The following is a 21,245-nucleotide window of genomic DNA, read 5'->3' as shown; positions in this document are numbered from 1 at the left end:
TTACGCACGACCCTTACACGGTGAGGACCCCTCCCCTCCCCTCCTCTCACTTTTCTTAGTAGGTCCCCATCTCCAGCCCATTCACCGGCAGCCACTGCATTTGAACTGAATCTCTATCCTTCCTTTTGTAAAACAAAAACAGCAGGGGTGAGGGGTGAGAAAGAAGGCAAGAGATTTAACTCCAACTTCTGAGCAACCGTCTTGGGCTGCCCATCTGACACCAGTGGGTGGGGTGCAATCTGACACTTCCCTTCCTTTCCAGAAACGTGAGTGGAGCTGACGCCCCCTTCGATCTGGGGGAGGGGAGATCGGTGAGAAGGTCCGCACTTCCGTCCTCAGGGCTTTCTCCCCAGGAGACCCGGTATCAGTGGCGAGCCTTGCTCTCTTTGCGCCGCTCCCAGGTTTGGCGCCTGGAAAACTCCACGTTCTGCTTTCTCCTGCTCCTGGCTCCGCCCCAGCTCCAGACCTGGCTTCCCTCCTGCCCTACACGTCCCGGCCGCCCCCTTCCCGCTGCCTCTAGCGTGGGCGTGCGGGGACATCTCCGCGCTTGCCCTGGGCCCAAGGCTGGGCTGAGAATATCAAGAGCCCCTCTCCGGTGGGTCATGGGCAGCTGACCCTGGGGTTCTCCCTTTAGCTCCCTGAGCGCAGCCAGGAATTCCCTCCCACCGTAGCCGCTCAGTCCTTGGAAGGCCCTGGACGCTGCGCCCTCGTGTCCCCACTTTGTAGCGAGACTGGCACCCGGAGGAACCTGGAGCTTGGAGACACTCTTGCGCCTAGCCAGTCAGAGGAGTGGGCGCAGCAGCCAAGCGGCGGCCAGACGCGCGGCTTCAGCGGCCCGGATAAGGCGACGGTGCACGGGGGTGCAGCTCGGGCGCCCAGCTCCAGCTCCGGAGGAAGTCCCTCTCACCGCGCCGGGAGCGCGAGGGACTCGCCCTGGGCGCACCCCCCAGGAGGCCTCCTCCCCAGTCCTCAGGACCGTCCTTAGGGCGTGAGGAGGAGCTTGCTGGAGACTTCGAGGCTGTCCAGAGCCAGAGAGCGGGAGCGTCTGTCTCCTGCCTCAGCTGGGAAGGGGGAGTGGCGCTGGCCGCCCGAGCTGGGAACCCAGCGAGCGCCTGACCTTCCTCCTCCTCTTCCTTACCCTCTTCGTTACTTAGGCTCCGGGGGAAGGTTCTAGTGACCGAAGGAGCCCTCCCTCCACCCCTTTTCCTAGAAGGCTGGTGATGGATCTCCTGCTTCTGCCCCTGCCGGGGCACTTGGAGCCCGCTGGTGGCGCCTGAGCCGAGAACTGCCCTCCACCACCCTCGGCGGGCCTCAGGCCGACCCCGCCTGGCACCCTCGCCTGAGCCCCCTTCCTTTCTGGGCCCCAAATTGCTAGCGTTCGGAGAGCTGGAAGAGGGTGGCCCTCAGGCACAGCCCCGCCGAGATGTCCGCGCAGAGCCTGCTCCACAGTGTCTTCTCCTGCTCCTCGCCGGCCTCGGGCAGCGCGGCCTCAACCAAGGGCTTCTCCAAGAGGAAGCTGCGCCAGACCCGCAGCCTGGACCCAGCTCTGATCGGCGGCTGCGGGGGCGAGGCGGGTATGGAGGGCGGCTCGCGGGGGGCCACCGGGGGCCGCCTCTGCTCCCAGCTGTCCCCGGCCGACGCTTTCGGCTCCCGCTCGGCGTCCTCTCCCCGGGGTCCACACCCCCGGGCCAACCGACTCCCGCCCCCTAGACCCCTGTGCTCCTCGTTCTCCACTCCCAGCACCCCGCAGGAGAAGTCGCCATCTGGCAGCTTCCACTTTGACTATGAGGTCCCCCTGGGTCGCAGCGGCCTCAAGAAGAGCATGGTGTGGGACCTGCCTTCGGTCCTAGCCGGGCCGGGCAGTGGCCGCAGCGCCATCCTCTGCTCCTCTGGGGGAGGCCCCAACGGCATCTTCGCTTCTCCCAGGAGGTGGCTCCAGCAGAGAAAGTTCCAGTCCCCACCAGACAGTCACCACGGCCAACCCTACGTCGTGTGGAAGTCTGAGGTAGGGTCTGGTGCCACATGCCCTCCTGGCTCAGTTCTGGACGCCTGGGCAGTTCTTTAATTTCATCTCATTTACAGAGCCAGGGACCCACTGAGGGGTTTTCCTGGTGTGGCTGTTCCTCTTTGGCTGATTAAATGGTGTCTGGAAATGGGACAACCCTAGTGGCTGCCCGCACGTGTCTTGGTTGGATTTCTTGGCTCCACTTTGGGGCCGTGGTAGGCGCTGGAGGAAGAGATGCTTTCCTGTTTGTATTGCAGGTGGTTTCAAAGGGTCATCTTATCCCTTCACCCAGTGTTGATATTTTTCAGAACTCAAATGATCTATTTCTAAACTGTTTGTAAGGATTGGATGAAATATATTTTGAGCTATTTCTGCCATCTGGTTGTTTTACAGAGACTTCAGGAATACTATTCTTGAGGGTGTTGTTGATATGTATGTGTAGGTCTGCGTGTTTGGAGGACTAACTACTAGAATTCTCTAGTTTTGATCTTATCTTCTTCCTAATGGTCTAATTTCAGAAATCTATGGTACTGAGTACTAGTTTAATCCAGGAGAAAAAAAAAATCTCTGCTTAAGGCTGTGAAAGATCACGGAACTATGCCCAAATTCCACTAAGGACAACTAGTAGTGAAATATACATGAATCAAGAATCATTAATATATAGGGAACTCAGAGGGACCTATTTGGTACCTTTAAGATGTTTGCTTTCTGGTTAAAAATAATGGAGAACAGAGCTGTTGGGAAACTGTGGTTGATGGGTACTTGAAAAACTGTGTGCGTGCTTTTAGAGACTAAATACTAGTTATTTTAAAAATGAACAACTCTCTCTTTCAGTCCACAAACTCTATAGATTTGCCTTGGATCTGTTTCCATAAGGGGAGATTCCATCAGTTGTAATTAAATATTTTAAAGTACAGTTAGAATTACAGAAATGAAATGAAATGAAATACCATGTAATTGCTGGAGATTTAGACTAAATAAAGGAAACATAATCAAGAAAAACAGTTTGAGAATAGCATCCAATGTCATACCTTGTTCTGTTAACATGAGATAACTATAAACTTTTGGCTTTTACAAGACTGCCTTAGAAAAATCAGCAGTATTTATCAAAAATACTAGCATCACATGTTAGTAAAATATTAGTTACTGTGTCAAAGTAACTGTTGCTGTTGGGTGGGGAGCATGGATTACGAAAACTAACAAACGTTGCTGACTATTCTGCCTATTTTCTTGAGGCAGATAGATAATAGAGAGAAAAGTCAAGTAGAAGAGCAAGAGATTCTCTCCAAATGAGGGAACTCAGCATTAGAAAGAAGGTCAAGAATCTAAATGTTGAATTTCTGTTGGTCTCTGGAAGGGCCTGGATTCCCACTCTGTATCAGTGTGCACGTATCAGATTAATCTGTAGGAGTTGAGAGAGAGAGAAATGTAAAAACAAGCCGAATTCTTGGATTAGATAGCCACTGACATTCATGTTTAAAACCAGTTACATCACTAAGAATGTCTCTGCTTTTCTTAGCAATTGTACATACTTCAGATATAGTATACAGATGCTGTTCGTTGCTATTATCACCAAAAGGCATTCTACTGTATATGATCACAACTGGTTAGAGATTGTCTTCTTATCCATTAATATCTCATCATCAGTAGACAAGTATCTGAACTTCAGCAACATTGAGTGGCTTCTAAGTGTTCTATGTAGTGTTCAGGCAGTCTGCAAGCTCATTTACCATGACTTTGACCCCTTTGCGGTGGTTAAAACTAAGTATACAGCCATCCAGCAAGAGAACAAAATTTTCTTATAAAACTGTTTGTGTGTGTATATGTGTATAATCCCTTTATTCTTGAGGCAGAGATGGAATCCTGGCATGGAAGTTCAAGGCTGGTTTTGTTTAATAGAGTCCCAGATATCCTAGCGTAACCCCAGGGTCTGGAATTTAATGGCCTGGATTATCTTTCAAAGGTTTAATGCCCTGGAACCTTCTCAAAAACCAGGGAAGTTCATCCTATTGAGCACTGCTTGCCCTTCTCACTTGCAAGCAAGCTGGGTCCTTGGTCTTAAAAGAGAATCTTTACTAATGATGCCAAGTCCAGCAAGTGAGCACCTTGCAGATGGGCTCTGGAGGGGAGATTTGGTTCATACAGATTTGGTTCTTATGCTTTTCCTGGTTGCACTGGCTCAGAGTTTCTCAGCCTCTGTACTGTTGACAGTTGTGGCTGAGTGATTCTTTGCTGTGGGCACTGTCCTGTGCATTGTAGGATGTTTAGCAGAATCCTGAGCCTCTACCCACTAGATGCCAATAGCATCCCTCCCCACCAGTGTAACAATGAAAAATGTCCACATATGCTGCCTAATGTCCTCTGGGAGTCAAAATTGCCCCAGTTGAGAACCACTGCACCAGTGAGTTGAATGTAGCCCCCTATGATGGCCATCTTGACTGCCCACAGAAGTGCTTTCAGCTGGCATAAAGTTTCCTTAGGGCCTTCTTCTGATTGAAAACCATGTGGATCCGTCTTGAGTCTTGCCTGCAGAGTCCATGGATCTCTTATGGTTTGTTCAGCTTTTCTGTTTCTCTTCCATTGAATACATAGGCAAACCTGAGAATTCACCTTCATTCAGATTTACCCAGTGATGGATCACATCCATTTCTACTTAGTTCTTTCTGCAGATTCTCTGGTCTTAAACTAAATTTTTCATACATTGGCTCCTTCTCCCAAGACTCTCATAAATGCCTGTAGCTCTATGCCTTGTGCTCCCTCAAAGCTCACAAATGGCAATTTTATGACCTAAAACCAGGGGGTGTTAGACAAAGTCACCTACAACTCAGTATTTCCTCACTATGTGTTTTAGGATTACTTTAGCAAAATCTGATTCATGGACGTGCTGGGTAGAATATCTATTGAGTAGAAAATAGAGAAGACAAAGGGATAAATGGTACATGGTGACACAATTGGTCCACACTTCTCAACTTTGTTCCTAGCAGCTAGGCTCTGTCCTTGACTCTGCACTCTGATCATAGACAAGGGAGTAAGGTCTCATTCTAACTCTGGGGTTCTCCTAATTCTTTTTGATCAGAGCTGGGATTATGCTCATAGCTGACCCAGAGCTGCCAACTTTGGTAACCCATAGTTAAAATGATCTCTCTATCCACAACTTCTGTTCTTTTCTTCATTCATGCAAAAGAACTTCTTGAGCACAAGCATTTCTCTATGTACCAGGAATTCAGAAAGACTAAAATATGATGTCAGCCCTTAAAGGGCTCACAGTCTAAGGAGGAGGATGGATGAATCAACCAATAGGTACAGTGTAGAAGGATCAACACAATGAGGGACTGGAGGATGTGACTTGCCTTGCTTTGGGGAATCTTGGAAGGCTTCACTGTGCAGAGAACCCTTGAACTTGATTTTCAAGTGTGACCACCATTTATAAGAAGAAGAAGGGAAGTGATTCATTGACGGAAGAGAAAGGAGTGAACCTGCAAAGGCACTCTGGTGTTGGTGATGCCAGAGATTCCAACAAAGAGGACATAGAGGGGCTTAAGTGCAGTAGTTTGTTTAGAGGAGGAGGTTAAGATATCTGCAGTTTAATATATGTAGCAACCACATGGTTTTTTATATAACAACCTAATGAAACCAGAAATTAGACACATATTTGGGGCGTAATAAATAACTATGGGCTTGGATAAAAATGTCAGGAAGGTTGAAGCACTTTGCCTACCCCCCAAGGCACCTCTTGGCATCAAATCTGCAGGGAAGTGAAAGGATGTAGAATGTTTTTGAAATTAGAAGTGTGTGTGCCTGGAGCATAGGTGGTATCTCGCTGTGTGTTGGGTAATAGTATTCAACAGGTTGGGTTACATTAATTATGAAGAGCCCCACTGTGCGTGTCTCAGGAGTTTGGGCTCTATGTTTTGCAGAGCAGTGGTTCTCAATCTGGAGATGACTTTGTTCCCAGGGGACATTTTACAATATCTGAAGACAGTTTTGGTTGTCACAATTGGGAGTGGTGATATATTAGTTTCATTTTGTGGCTGGAACAAATTACACCAAACTTAGTGGCTTAGAGCAACACAAATTTATTATCTTATGCTTGTGGAGGTCAGAAGTCTGAAATGGGTCTTACTGGGCTAAAGTCAAGGTGTTGGCAGGGCTATGTTCCTTCTGAAGGCTCTAGAGTCTGTTTCCTTTGCTTTTCCAGTGTCCCCCTTCCTCCATCTTCAAAGCCAGCCTTGTTGCATCTCTTTGACCCTTCTTCTAGTCATTTCGTCCCTTAGACTCTCTTACGGACTCTCGTGATTACTTGGGGCTCACCTGGATAATCCAAGGTAATCTCACTGTTTTAAGGTCAGTTGATTAGCAACCTTTAATACTTCCTTTAGCCTTAATTTCCCTTTGCCATGTAACTTAACATATTCACAGGTTCCAGAGATTAGGATGTGCATATCTTTGGTGGGATGTTATTCTGCCTACTAATGGGGGAGGTGCTAATGGCATCTAGTGGGGGAGAATCCAGGGATGCTGCTAAACACTCTACAATGTGCAGGACAGCCCTCACAACAAAGGATTATCTGGCCCTCAACGTCAAGAGTGCCCAGGCTGAGAAGCAGGTGGTAGAGAATAGGGGATATTGGTGATTTTTAAACATGAGTGTGCAACATGATTGGATGTGTGTTTTAGAGAGATCACTCTAGTGTCTGTGGGGGCTATGTATCAGTAGACTGAAACAAGCGGGAGGACAGGTAGAGGAGGTGGGCATAGGGAGACCATACCAAGCATCCTACAAACAAATTGAAGTTGGCATAGAAACATAATACTTCTGTATTTCTTACTTTTTCTTTGTAACAAATTGTTTTCTTGCACTATTGAGCTACTTCAAATAGCTTGGTCTCTGTAGAGCAGTGGTTCTCAGCCAGGGGTTGAATTTGCAGCCTGGACACATTTGGCAACACCTGTTGGTATTTTTGATTGCCAGAGCTGGGGCAAGGGGTGCGTGCTACTGACATCTGGCAGGTAGAGGCCAGGGATGGTGCTAATCATTCTACAGCGCACAGGACAGACGGCTGCAACAAATAATTACCCTGCTCAAAATTTCACTAGCTCTGAGGTTGAGAAACCCTGTAAAATGTACTACTTTATACAAGAAACTGAATTCCAGGTTTTGCTTTCCTGTACCATTTTCTCTAATGCTTCCGGCTTTATTCTTTGTCATTTCTTCTTCTTTCCTAGTGTAATTCAACCAAGGCTTTGAGTTGGGGGAAAAAAATGTCATTTTAAAAGGTATTGATTATAGGAAAAAATACGGGTGTCTAAATATATGTGTAGGAAAGAATTGCATTGTAAATATATAATGATGGAAACTGAAATTAAAATTTAAAACATGGGCAGAGAGGAATATTGTGACTAAAAATAGAGTCTCATCCATGTCACCAAAGAGGAAGTAATTAGAGCTAGACAGCTTCAAACAAGAAATTGACAAAGGGCATTTTATAAAGAATTATGTCTGAAATCAACATAATGCCATAAGAACTGATAACTTAGGAAAATAGTTATTCAGTTTTCATATGCTCTCTCTTGGAATATCTGCTAGAATTCGTTTCTAAGGTAATTTTTAACTTAAATGGAGAATAATGTGAAGATGAGTTCTTCTCAGATACCTTGGAATTGAGCTTCCACCAGAATTTTGGGATATGAGAGTTGGCAAGAGCAAATTTTACACTCCGAAAGGACCTTGGGTAGCATCTAGTTGCAGTCTCCTTATTTTATAGTTAATGACAGGGACTGAAAGGGTTAAGCTCAAACTCAGATAACAAATTGAGGGCAGAACCACCCTGAAATCCTCCTTGATTCTCAATGTGAACTGAAAAACTCCTAGAAAAAGCAAGCGACAACCAACACCTTGAACCTTGGCAATCCTTCTTCTATCTCCATTACTTACTGAAACAGTTATCTCAAAGGTGCCCAAATGCCAAGACTTTCTTCAACTTCTTTTGGCTGGACTTCTGTGCAGAACTGATAGCACTGTTCTGCCCCACTCCACCTTTCTTCTCCACTCATGGAAGAGTCTCAGTTCCTTCTTCATTGCCTGCTTCTGTCTCCAATGTCTCTTCTTGCTCTTCTGTTTCTGTCATAGTCCACGCATTCCCATAATTCTGTGTTTTTCTTTCAGATCCTTCTCCTTTGATGATCTCATTCACTTTTGTGACTTCAGCCATCATCCCTCTTGGTGACACTCCTAGCTCTGTGTGCTTAAGCTCCTGACATCTATTTCTGATTTCTTGCAAGACATCTGCTCATGATGCCCCCTGGACTCCTCATGTTCTACACGTCTGAAGCAGAACAAATCAATCCTCCCTTCCTCTGAGCTCATTTCATTTTCCATATTCCCTACTTTGGTTGGTGTCACCATCCTTATGCCTGCTTAGTTTTTCCAGGCCAGAAATCTCTTCAGTTTTCCCTCTCTCCTTTTTTCTCTCCTGTTGTCTCCAATAAGTTATCAAATCCTGTTGTGTTTACTTCTCATGTGCTCCATTCTAGAAAGGATTTGAAGAGGAACATATCCAAGTTCTTACAGCTCCCTCCAGCTGTTCCTTCTCATTGCCACTCCCTAGTTTGGGTCCTCATTTGCTGTGGCCTCCTGCTTGGTCACCCTGCCTTCAGTTTTTCCCTTTTCCCATCTGGCTTATGGGCCTTCTATGCCAAAGACGCAATTGTAATCATGTTAACTCCCTGAGTAAAAACTTTTTCTGGGACTCGATGTGTACAGAATGAAATCCAAACTGCTTAGCCAGTCATTTGAAAGCCATTTATACTATAATCTTAGCTGACCTCCTCCTCTTCCCCTAGGAATTCTGGTCCAACAAGACCAAACTGGCCAGTCAGCCAGGTCATCATCAAATATTTGTTAAGTGCTGGCTATGCACTTGACACACTGGGGATATATGTGGAGTAAACAGGCATGGTCCACAAGGTGCTTACCCTTTTATGAAACCAATACTTTCAAATAAATAAATCCCTGCACTTGCTTAGAATGCTGTGGAATTATGGTAGGAGGACTGTAGGAGACAGAATAATGACCCCAAAAGATGTCCATGTCCTAATTCCCAGAACCCATGGCTATATTGCCTTATGTGGCAAAAGAGACTTAGCAGATGTGATTAAGTTAAGGATCTTGAGATGGAGAGATGATCCTGGATTATCTGGGTGAATCCAATGTAATCATAAGGATCCTTATAAGAGGGAGGCAGGAAGGTCAGAGTTAGAGAAGAAGATATGAGGACAGAATCAGTCAGAGAGAGACAGAGACAGACAGAAACATAGAAAGACAGACAGACAGACAGACAGACAGACACACACACACACACACACACACACACACACACACACACACGGATTGATTTTGAAGATGCTACACTGCTGGTTTTCAAAAATGAAGGAAAGAGCCATGACCCAAAGAATGGGGCAGCCTGTAGAAGCTGGAAAGGCAAGGAAACAGATTCTCCCCTAGAACCTACAGAAGGACAGCAGCTCTGCCAACATCTCGATCCTAGCCCAGTGAGACTTCTGACCTCTAGCAATGTAAGAGAATAAATGAATGTTGTTTTAAGCCATGACGTTTGTGATAATTTGTTACAGCAGCCATAGGAAGGTGATACAAGGACTAGAGAGGTCTGACCAGTGGGTAAGGAGGCTTTTGCCAAACAAAAAGAAGGGAGGTGATATTTTAGCTAGAAAGAATGGCTTGTAGTTAAGAGGGGCATAGTATGCTTCAAGAACTTAGAGAAATCCAACTGGAACAATCTGTAGGAGTGGGAAGATGGCAAAGAATGTCTGGCTGGGCCTTGAGCTTCATGATACAGCTCAAGATTTTATGATTTAATGTAAAGGTTTCCTGCAGAGATTTTTTTTCTCTCTTCATTCTACTTTTGATCACCTGGTCCCATATCTATCTGAGAAAGCTCCATCATACTTTTTGGCTCAACCAGATGCCACCTCCAAATAAATAAATTTTGACTATGGTACACATCATGACATATTCAGGATTTACAGAATCGTGAGCTCAGTTTTCCATAGCCAAGGGAATCTGTGATTGTGACAGTAGTTCTCCAAATCCTAGAGACACACCTTTGTGACATAATATCTTGTTCTAAAGTTTACTGCATCCTCTCTGGACCATTGCTTATGACAAAGAGACTGAGACTCTAGTTGCAACTATGTCACAATATGGCAAAAAGTGGAATGTCATGTTATGTGAAAAAAAATTAATTATTGTGTTAGCTATAAAGAATGATATTTTCATTAGCTATTAGGAAAATGCAAATCAAAACAACAATGAGATACTACTTCATTCTCACTAGTATGGCTGTAATAAAAAAGATAGTCAATTACACATGTTGGCAAGGATGTGGAGAAATTGAAACTCTCATACACTGCTGGTGAGAATGTCAAATGGTGCAGCAGCTCTGAAAAACAGTTTGGCAGTTTCTCAAAATGTTAAACATTGACCGTGTTAGCCAGCAATTCTACCTCTAGGTATCTACGCAAGAGAACTGAAAATACATGTCTATATGAAGACTGGTACGTGAATGTTCATAGCAGCATTATTCATAATTGCCAAAATGATGGAAACAACCAAATGTTCATTGACAGATGAATGGGTAAATAAAGTGTAAATCTATGCAATGCAAGATTATTCAGCAATAAGAAGGAATGGAGTACTGATACATGCTACAACATAGATAAACCTTGGAAACATTATGTCTAAATAAAAGAAGCCTGTCACAAAGGGTGGTATATTGTATGATTCTATTCATATGAAATGTCCAGAATAGGCAAATCCATAGAGACAGAAGATAGATTTGTGGTTGCCAGAGGCTGGCAGTAGGGCATGATGGGGGGGGGGTGACTGCTTATGGATACCTGGTTTCCTTTTGGGGTGATGAAAGTGTACTGGAACTAGATAGAGGTGATGATTGCACAGCGTGGGGAATATACTAAATATCTCTGAAATGTACACTTTAAAAGGATACATTTTATAGTATGTGAACTTTAATATCTATTTTAAAAAGAACACTGTTTTGACTTTTAGAAAATATATCAATATTGTTGCTACATCATCTTTTCAATAAAACATAAACATTAATGTAGATAAGCAGAGTTCTATAGTAGACCCAGGCCTAATGTATATTAAATGCTGTCCTTGAAGATGCAACAAGTAGGTAATAATGACTCTGGTGAACTCAGTGAAGGAGACAACAGCCAGCCTGGGATTTTCTGAGATTGGTTACCTTGGAAATTCTGTGTCCTGATTATTACGCTTTGGAAGCAAGTGCAGAGAAGCTATTAAAAAGATTGTTTTTCAGAATAGGCAGAGACTTTTAAAAGTACTTACAATTCTTGAAAAATTGCCTGGCTGTATCACACCAGAGTTATTAAATAGCCAAAGATTTTCAGGAGCCATTAGAACTAACAGCAACTTGAGAGACTACCCATAAAGTCATGTAGTGATGGACCCAAGAGGAGAAGGCTGAGCCTAGAATACCCATGTCTTTGAAGAAATTGAAAATGAAGGGTTAGGTGGCCTGTGGATCAAAGAAAATAACCTGTTTTTGTTTTTGTGTACGTGGACACTCATGGAAACAGGTGAATTAATACCACCTACAGGAGCTGAAGTGTGAATACACATTGGATCAATTTTCAGCTTGTATTGCCAATAACTTCATCTCTCAGGGGCTAAGAAACAATTAGGCAAGCTGGTATTCTCAGACTCAGATGTGAGTGGGGAAGGGGAAGGAGAAATCTTAGCTGACAATAGCCACATTGCCTCGGGGTTTATTACAACAAAGCCTCTGCTATAGTTAATAATTTGGTCCATGGAAATCCTGAATTGGGCCACCAGGTTTTCTGGCTTTTGAGCCAAGTATCATTCTGCTCATATTGGACCTTCTGATTGATTCCTTGCTAACTTATTTCAGTTGATGAGTGATGATAATAATGATAAGAAAAATAACAATTAGTATTTGTAGAATATGCAGCAGTTTTTTTTTTGTTACTACAACTCTGCAAGGTAATAGCATTAGCCTTCGTTTTGTAAATGAGGACACTGAGACTCTGATTAAGTGGTAGCCAGACTTAGTTGGGGAAGAAATGAAGCGAATGGGTTAGAGCTGGCCTCTGAACCAGACCACCTAGATTCAGATCCCAGCTCTGCTCTGTGACCTTGAACAAATTGCAAAGCATATTTGCCTCAGTTTCATCTGTCAAATGGGGATGATTAAAGGGCCTACCTCAAAGAGTTTTTGTGAGACTCTCATGATTTGATTACTTGGAAAACACCCAGCACATAGGAAGTACTTAAAGATGCTAAGCAGAGCAAGGTTAAATAAAATGGAAGACATGTCCAGGTCACAGAGCACAGAAGTAACAAATAGGTAGGACTTGAATTAAAGTATTAGTGAAAAATATTTGTTCTGCACCTACTGTATGTGCTAGGAACCTTTGTCCTTCCACCAAGGCAGTCAAAGAAGGCTTAGGTGATCAACAAGTGAATGAATAGACCCAGCTGAGTTGGACAACAGCAGAAGGCAAATGGAAATTTATTTTGTGAGCTATTAAGGATGGTGTACTTTTCATGATAGGCATTGGAGCAACAGAAGTCTGTCACTCCAGGCATTTTTGCCTAATGGCGTGGAACACAGGAATTTGCCAGACTTGCATTGTGGATTTGGTGTAACACAAGACATGCCAACAAGTTGGGGGTAACCTTCATTTTCATACACTGGTCACAGTAACGTCATTGTATCAGACACTTTTTGTTTGGAGAATACTCATGGTGGAAACTGGATAGCTCCCCAGCCTAGCCCTGGTTCTCTAGCTGGCAAATGGCAGCGTGCTTTCTCACTTCAAGTCAGATGTTCTTCTCACTTCCTCATACTACTGCTATCATGTAAGATCAAGCTGACTGTTGTTCATGGCTAATCTCATCAACATCTTTCTAGGGTGACAAGGCAACATCACTTAGTGGAAACAATACCATTTACACTCAGATGCTTTTTTTTTTTTTTGCTCAAAATCTAACTGTAATTCCAATTTACATGTCTAGGCTGATTTCAGCATTCTATGAACAAAACAGAATTTTGGGATGGGAAAGTCCTTAAAAGTCTTCTATTTAGTCTAGACATCCATGCAATACTTAAATCCTATGTATGACATCCCCATTTTATGCCCAGCACTCCCCCAATCCCCAATGGAGACCTTCACAATGCTGCCTTTAGATTGGAATGGACATGGAAATTCTTCCTGGATTGTGTTAAAAATCCAGCCTCCCTGGGACTTTTATCATACTACAAATGAATTCTGCCTCTCCTGTCATACAGCTAATCACCATATTGCATTTTTGTTGTCAGTAAGGAAGTATGGGTTGGCTTAGCTTTTATTCTGAGTGTCAACACAAAGTTTGGTAATATTTTCTCTTTAGCAGATAAGGATTGTGAATATATCAAACCAGAATTGAAGAATAGTTTAAATGAAAGTGAAACTATTGACCCAAAGTTATCTTGCAAACTACATACAGAAATCCAGGATTAGAACTGTCTGTCTCCAGGTTCTCGCTGCCGATCCAATTAGTCAGGTTTCTTCCCTTCATGATTTATAAGAGAGCTCAAAGACAGGTGCCATTTTCATATCATATCACAGAGGATGGCTCTGGGCCTTTCAGCAAGGCTCCAAAGAGGCATCTGGCTTCTAATGGGAATATATTGTCAATAAATGGTATTGTCACAATGTGTTTGTCAAAATGCCAAGAAAATAAACGTGAAAGGTGATAGGGAGATGGTAAGCAGGCTTGAAGGTCAAGGAGTGTGATATGAGTCCCAGACTAACCTCAGAAGCTCTGAGTCATGAACTCAGCAAATATATTGTCATTCTGCTGATATGACAATATTTTAATCTTTTAATTTATGATTAAATTGGAAATATATTACTTTTTCTCATATAGCTGAGAGTGCTCTGTGAAAGATTGGTAAAGTGTTATGCAAAGGATCAAATATTGAGGTTCTTGTTCAGACTTCTTTGAATTGAAATGGGTTATTCAGAGTTACAAGTTTTTTAGAAAGTGAAATCGTTCATGACTCTTTGCAATATTATTCTGAGTTTTGGTTCTCCCTGGAGGGGAGGAGTAGGAGCTAGATGCAGAAGATTGTCTAGTTTGCCTTTCCTCATCTAGAACTATCCCTTTTAAAGGGAATGTTTAAAATCCTGCTATGTATTCTACTGTCCTCATAAGGTATCATTTCTTTTTTTAAAAAATTTTTTTTTGGGGGAGGAGGTATTTGGTTTGTTTGTTTGTTTGTTAATGGAGGGATTGAACTGGAGATGGAACCTAGGACCTCGTGCATGCTAAGCGTGTGCTCTACCAGAGAGCTATATCTGCCACCTTCATTTCTAATTTATATAAAGATATGGTAGACATAGCTTATGTAAATGTTCCTTTGAATCTAAAACTGTTCTTAAAAAGTAATTTTTTCAAAAGTTCATTGAATAAGAAGGTTGAATGGTCAAGAAGAAAATTAACTTATTATACCTACAGAGATTCCCTCTCAGTCATTAATTAAATTTTTCTATGCAATATTTTTACAATGCAGAAAGATTAATTTTTGTATTTGGAATGACTTCTGCAGAGTTTTAGATCACTATTAGTGTAATTTCTCTCTCTGTCTATATACCTCTACATACAACTTTTTAACTTCATAATAACATCTTGCTTTAGAAATAAAAATGAGTGGTTGGCTGTTACCATATATAATTGGAACAGTGTGGATACATTATTTTTGTGGAAATATAAGCTTTTTAAACTTTGTGAAAAAATTGTAAGAGAAGCAAAAGCTCTGCGTCTTAGTTTGAGTTCCTCCAAAGCAAGGGCCTGGTTGAGTGCATTTTATTTTGGAGATGATCCCGGGAAGCAGGAAGAAGAAAGAAGGAAATGCCATTGTAAATTTGTGTCATGGAAGTCACAGCTATGGGCAAAAGGATGACCAAGGTTCCACCAGGACCACTGGAAAATACCTAGGATGTGTTTTGGGATGATCTACCTGTTTCAGTTATCTATTGCTGTATAGCAAACATCCCCCAAATTTAGTGGCATGATTCTGTGGGTCAGGAATTAGATCAGGACTCATCTGGGCAGTTCTGCTCCATGTGGCATCAGCTGGACTAACTTTTTGGCTGTTTTCATTTGGTGTCTGGGATGCCTAGAAAGTTCAGACTGTCTTCACTTACATGTCTGGTGCATTGGTGATCCTCCATGTGGCCCCTCTCTCCAAGAGGATAGTTTGGGCTTCGTCACTGCATGGTAATGTCATGGTATTTGGTCAGCATGAGTCACAGGGCCAGCCCAGATTCAAGGGCAAGGGAAATAGATTCCATTTGTTGCTGGGTGAAGCAAAAAGCATTTGTGACCTTCTTTGATCTGTCACAAGCTAAAATATGGGGAGCTGGAGAATGTCCCCATTGGTTTCCATCCTCCATTGGTTGAAATTCCTTCCAGGGTTTTAACTACCTCGTAACCTGTTGCACATGACTGAGCATTCGCTGGAGATGGATCACTGGCAGCACAAGTGTGAGCTTGAGCAGAGCTTCCCAGCACAGTTCCAGATAAATTAAAAAATTTTAGCACAGGTTCATGGGGAGCAGCATTTAGAATCAGTTGCCCATAATCTTAGCTAACTGAAAGCATAACTGAAGAACAGTATAATTGTAGACTTTGGAGGTATGTAAGCCTGAGGTCAAATCCCAGAGACACTACTTATAAGGTGTGAATTCAGTTTCTTCACCTTTAAAGGGAATATAATTATATTCACTTTGAAGGAGGTTATGAAATCAATTGGTGAATGCACTTAGGACCCATGGGCTATCAGGTGTCATGCAGGGGTGTCTATTGTTTATTTCTCCATCTGCTTCATTCTAAAATGCTGTCATAGGCAAATGAACACAGATTCTGTAATGCTTTCAGAGGAAAAAAGGCAACAGTATTATACTAAAGGTAAATAACTATTATTTAAGACAATTTTAGGCTTTTTAAATTCTAAGGAAAATATACAGTACTCGAGGAACTATGATACAGTGCAGTTTTTCCTCTACATTTTAGATTTTAAGGTTTGTATACAATAGTTTAAATTGTATCAAAAAGAATGCTATTTGTTTCCTGTCAAATGTCAAATGCATACACCCATGAGTAAATGGCAAAATAAGCTCTTTTTTTTATGCAGAGTTGGGGCAAAGAAGTTAAGACTATACGTCTGACCCTGTACTAGTTGTTCATTAGATGACTTATTATATTGATTTATGCACTGCCCTCAGGGAATTGCCACATATTCCTCAACTGGCAATAACTGCAGCTCAGATAACCCCCATTAGTTATTGGAGTATCATTGTGCAAAGCTACTTGTTCTTAGAACTTTTTGGTCTACCGTGGGGATCCTTCCAGATGACTGGATGTTAACAAAACACAGAGCTGCACAAACACATATCCTGGGTTAGAACTGGTTTTCTAAAGCTTAGAGGCATGGGGTAGCTAATGAAGAAATTTAATTTTTGATATCATTAGTTGATAAGATAGTCTTTATCAGCTACTGGAGTATTATCAGTCATTCTTAGCAATTCACTTATTCATTCATCAAGCAATTCAGCATATTAAATGTCAAACTCTGAGTTTAGCAGAATGATAATTATAACAACTAATATTCTTAAATGCTTGCCTTGAGCTAGTTATCCTACTAAATGCTTTAAAAGGCATTGGATCACTAAATCCTCAAAATAATCCGAGGAAGTCCCAAGCCAATAAACGGCAAAGGTAGGATTTAAATCAGCCCTGAGAATTCCACCCAGAAAAGTAAATACATATCGTCCTTGTTACGAAGGTCCACAATCTAGAGAGACATGTAATAACTGTAACAATAGCTAACAATTATTGAGAACTTACTTCAGTCAAACACTCATTGAATTACTTTATTTGTATGACTTCATTTAGTTCTCATATTAACTCCATGAGTTGTTATTATTAGCCTAATTTTCTAGACAAGAAAATTTAAACACAGAGAATTAAGTAACTTGCTCAAAGTTACATAGCTGGTAAGGAATTGCGCCAGGATTTGAACCCAGACAGCCTGGTTTTAGATATCTTGCTTGTAGCCATCACTTCATATAGGCTACATTCACTACCTTATCGGATGAGCTAAAACAGAGGTTTGTAAATGAGGCTCTAAGAGGGAATAAGAGGGAAAGTCAAACTCTACCTGAGGAAGCCGGAGATGACATTTGAGGTCAGTCTTAAAATAAAGAGTGTGTCTGGGCAACAAGGTTGGGGAGGAAGGCAAGTAGAAGAAGCAGGATGAGCATGGAAGAATTAGTAAGCAGGGCATAGTCCAGAAACTAAAAGTTGTGTATGATTGGAAGGTGAGTCATGAATTCTGAAATTGTTTTGCATGTGAGTTAATTTTGTACCCAAGCAGCCATTAAGATGCAAACAGTAGATACACACTATCTTTTCAACTTTTTATTTTGAAATAATTTAGAGTTGTGGAAGGGTAGCACAGATAGTACAGAGGGTTCCCATACACCCTTCACCCAGCTTCCCCGAACGTTATTGTCTGATATAACTGTGGTACATTTATGAAAACTAAGAGATAACAAACCTGTTACCAAAGTAATCTTGGAAATGCCTTTAACTGAGGTGCTTTTAACAGAAATACAGAACTTACTGGGATTTCACCAGGTTTTCCATTACTGTTCTTTCTCCAATTCCAGGGTCCCACCCAGGATGGTGCATGGCACTTAGTTAGAATGGCTTCTTAGTCTCCTCCAATTAGTCTTTCATAACATTTCCACATTTGAAAAGTACCCACCAGGTATTTTGTAGAATGTTTCTCAATTTTTGGCTTGCCTGATGTTCTCTCATGGTTAGAACTGGGTGTTGGGAAGAATATAGGCAGTGTCACTTGAACACCAAGGGTCACTGTTTATCTACATTAGTAAAATCTGTCTATTAATGGTGATACTTTTCACCCAGTCAGCCACATCCTCCTGTCCTGTCATATGCTTGTTGAGCAGATGCAGTACTGAGGGTATAGAATGTGGCTAGAGGACTGAAGACCACTTCATTACAGTGATGTCACTAGCAACCAACTGACTTGATTGGCCCTTCAGCCATATTCTCTCTCTGTAGTTTGGATTTGCCCATCCTTCTTCTCCACCACTTAAGAAACTCTCTCATAGGGTCCTGCTTTGTCCGCCTTTATTGCCACCCTTGGCCATCACCAAGCATTTCTTTGGGTGCTGCATTTGTTGGCGTGTGAGGCTGGGAGAAATCCAAGTGCTTTCTGTCATTCCCCTATCAGAGGGGGTTGGAAGAGCTGGGCTTTGAGTAAATATTCATTTACATCAGCAGCATTCCTCTGTGCTCGTTCAGTGCTTACTTCTCTCTTGTTAACAGTGCTAGAATAAACACATAATTCTACCAAAATATTAGCAGTGTGTGCTGTTTTCTTTCACTTGCCAAGATTGTTTTATAATAAATACCACTGGAAAAAATACCATTGGCCAGCATCCTCAGCAATTACGTTAATATCTCCAGAGAGCAAAGTATGGATTTGGGAGGTGCTTTGCAAAGAAAAGCAGAATGTGCCTGGTTTATACTGCGTTCCTTGAACGTACTGATCTTGTTACCTTTGAGCTTGATTTTAACTTAAATATTTCTCTTGGTTGATAAAAGTTGATGTCATTATTTCCTATGATATTCACTAATTAAATCTCTTTTAGAAGGTAAATCTAACATAAGGTTTCTTTTAAAACTGAGTAGTACTGAAACAGATGTTTGTAATATGCTTTCCTGGTAGAAATTTGTAGATTAAATCAGATATTCATGTTTGTCAAAAATAATTTTAGTCAAATGGAAGAAATGGGTTTTCTCATTATTTGTTCACTTGGCTAATATCATGTCTGTTTCAACTCTCACTTCTGTCCTTTAGAGATGAAGACTTTTATTTCCCTCCTCAGTTGAATCCTAGTCCCCTATTTCCATTTGCCTACAGGATGGTTCTCCTTATAAGTTCCATCATCACTTCAAACCCTAAATGTTTAAAATAATTAATGATCCTTTCTCCATAAAAAGGAAAAGTATATAAACGAATAAGCAAACCACAACTAGGTTTTTCTCTAAACTTTCCTGTTTTCTTCCATCATAACCATTTTTGCATCTTGGAGCCCTGAAAATACTTTTGATTGTTCCTTCTCTTTTATATTCTGTATTCATATGGCCCCGTAGGAAAGAAGACTTATCCCTCTTTCTACACGATGTTCATATTTATCTTTTTCTCTCTGTCCATCCTGGCACTGACCCTCATCTCTCATGCTGGGCCTTCTAACTAGCTTCCTGAATGAGAGGTTTTCCTCATTTTAATTCATACTTTCTTCTTCCTTAAGCACTGATATCGTCATTTAGTTTCCTGTGTTGCAGTCCCTGTTACCATCAAGACAAAATATCATCTGTCATACAGACTCTAACTACGGTCATCAGCCATTATCAATAGTTTGTTCCTATATATTGCTGAGTAGTGAATCTCATGGTATAAATGTACCATAGTTTATCTGTTGACCTGTTAAATGATATTTGGGTGGTTTCCAGTTTTGGGTGATTATGACTAGAGCTGCTATAAACATCTGTGTAAAGATTCTATGTGAACATGAGTTTTTATTTCTCCAGGATAAATTCCAGGAGGGGGATTTCTGGATCACACGGTGAATATACGTTTAACTTCATGAGAAGCTATCAAACCATCTTCCAGAGTGCCTCTACCATTTTGCCTTCCTACCAGCAATGTGTGAGGGTTGTAGTTATTCCACATGCTCATCAGCACTTGGTGTTGTTGGTAGTTTCTATTTTTATCCATTCTAATAGGGGCGCTGTGGTATCTCAACATTGTTTTGATTTGCATTTTCGTAAGAGCTAATAATGGTGAACATCTTTTCATGTGCCTATTGGCCCTTCTTACATCCATTTTGTGAAGTGACGGTTCCTTTGCCTATTTTTTAATCAGATTTAATTTTCATAAGAGAAAATGCTCCTAGGTTTCTCTAGATAAGAGCATAATGAAAGCGTCCATTTTCTAGTAATGGCAGAGACAGGAGCTTCTAGCTTTTGGTGGCAGTAGTGTCAGAAAGGTTGATTTTCTGATGAGAATGGCATCTGTCTGATGGTAGTGTGGTTGCAGCCAAGTTGAGGTTTTGGAGAGAACATAAATTATAGCATCTGGAGTTTGAGGAGGGTCAAATGCAGTGTAATTATCAGGTCAGCTCGGTGATGTGGTTTTAGAAATTGTTCTGGAAAACTTGGTTCTGAGCCTCTTCATGATCCTGTTAGCTGCCCAATATCCTCTCAACTCCCCTTCTGATTAGCTGGTGTCAGCTTCTAAGAGCTTAGACAAGAGTTATATACTGCATCAGTTTTCTATGGCTAGAATAAAAACTGTAACAAGCAACTACAAAACTTGATTTTATACAGAAATAAATAATAATGTTCGTAGATGCTTCTGCAGGTTGGTGGAGTAATTCAGTTGATGTGCACAGAACTTGGCTGATCTCTACTGGGCTTGCTCATGCATATGTGGTCACATAGTGTATTGACAAAAGATAATTCATCTCAGGTCCATGTGGTCTCATTCTCCAGCAGGGTAGCCCAAGGGTGTACTCATAGTGGATGCAGGGTTGTCATAGAGGGAGAAGATGCTCCACAGCCTCTGGAGGCATAGCCTGAAAACTGTATACCATCACTTCTGCTGTCGACTGTTGTTCAAGTCACAAGGCCAGCCTAGATTCAAAGAATGGGGGCATAGACTCCACCTATTAATGGAAATTTTTGCCACACTGCAAGGGCCCAATTAGATAATCCATGTATTTTATATATAAGTGACTTGGAATTTTGAAATGAGTTTGTACAAAAAGAGAATCATATGAAAAGGAATATATGTATATATATGTATGACTGAAACATGATCCTGTACACCAGAAATTGACACATTGTAAACTTACTATACTTCAATTTAAAAAATGGGAAAAAAAAGAACCCAGAAGGAAATACATCAAAATACTAAATTACAATATCTCTGGATGAATTGAAATCTTCTTTTTGCATTTTTGTATGTTCAATTCTTCTCAAATAAACAAGTATTACTTGTAAAAGTTAAACAGTAGT

At 41.7% G+C, this 21,245-nt stretch overlaps 1 protein-coding gene across 1 annotated transcript in view; it reads left to right on the top strand.

Annotated features, from left to right (window-relative positions):
• The first annotated feature begins 297 nt into the window (after nt 1-297).
• Nucleotides 298-21,245, top strand: part of ARHGAP6 (Rho GTPase activating protein 6) — a 420,127-nt gene continuing 399,179 nt past the window's right edge. The window contains exon 1 of the mRNA XM_032475643.1: nt 298-2,005. Within this exon, the coding sequence (XP_032331534.1) occupies nt 1,424-2,005 (582 nt within the window). The 5' untranslated portion in view covers nt 298-1,423. The remainder of the gene's footprint in view (nt 2,006-21,245) is intronic.

This window comes from Camelus ferus, chromosome X (assembly GCF_009834535.1).
Source record: "Camelus ferus isolate YT-003-E chromosome X, BCGSAC_Cfer_1.0, whole genome shotgun sequence".
Classification (NCBI taxonomy): domain Eukaryota; kingdom Metazoa; phylum Chordata; class Mammalia; order Artiodactyla; family Camelidae; genus Camelus; species Camelus ferus.
The sequence above is the reverse complement of the archived record's forward strand: the minus strand, read 5'-3'. Positions and strand labels throughout refer to the sequence as shown.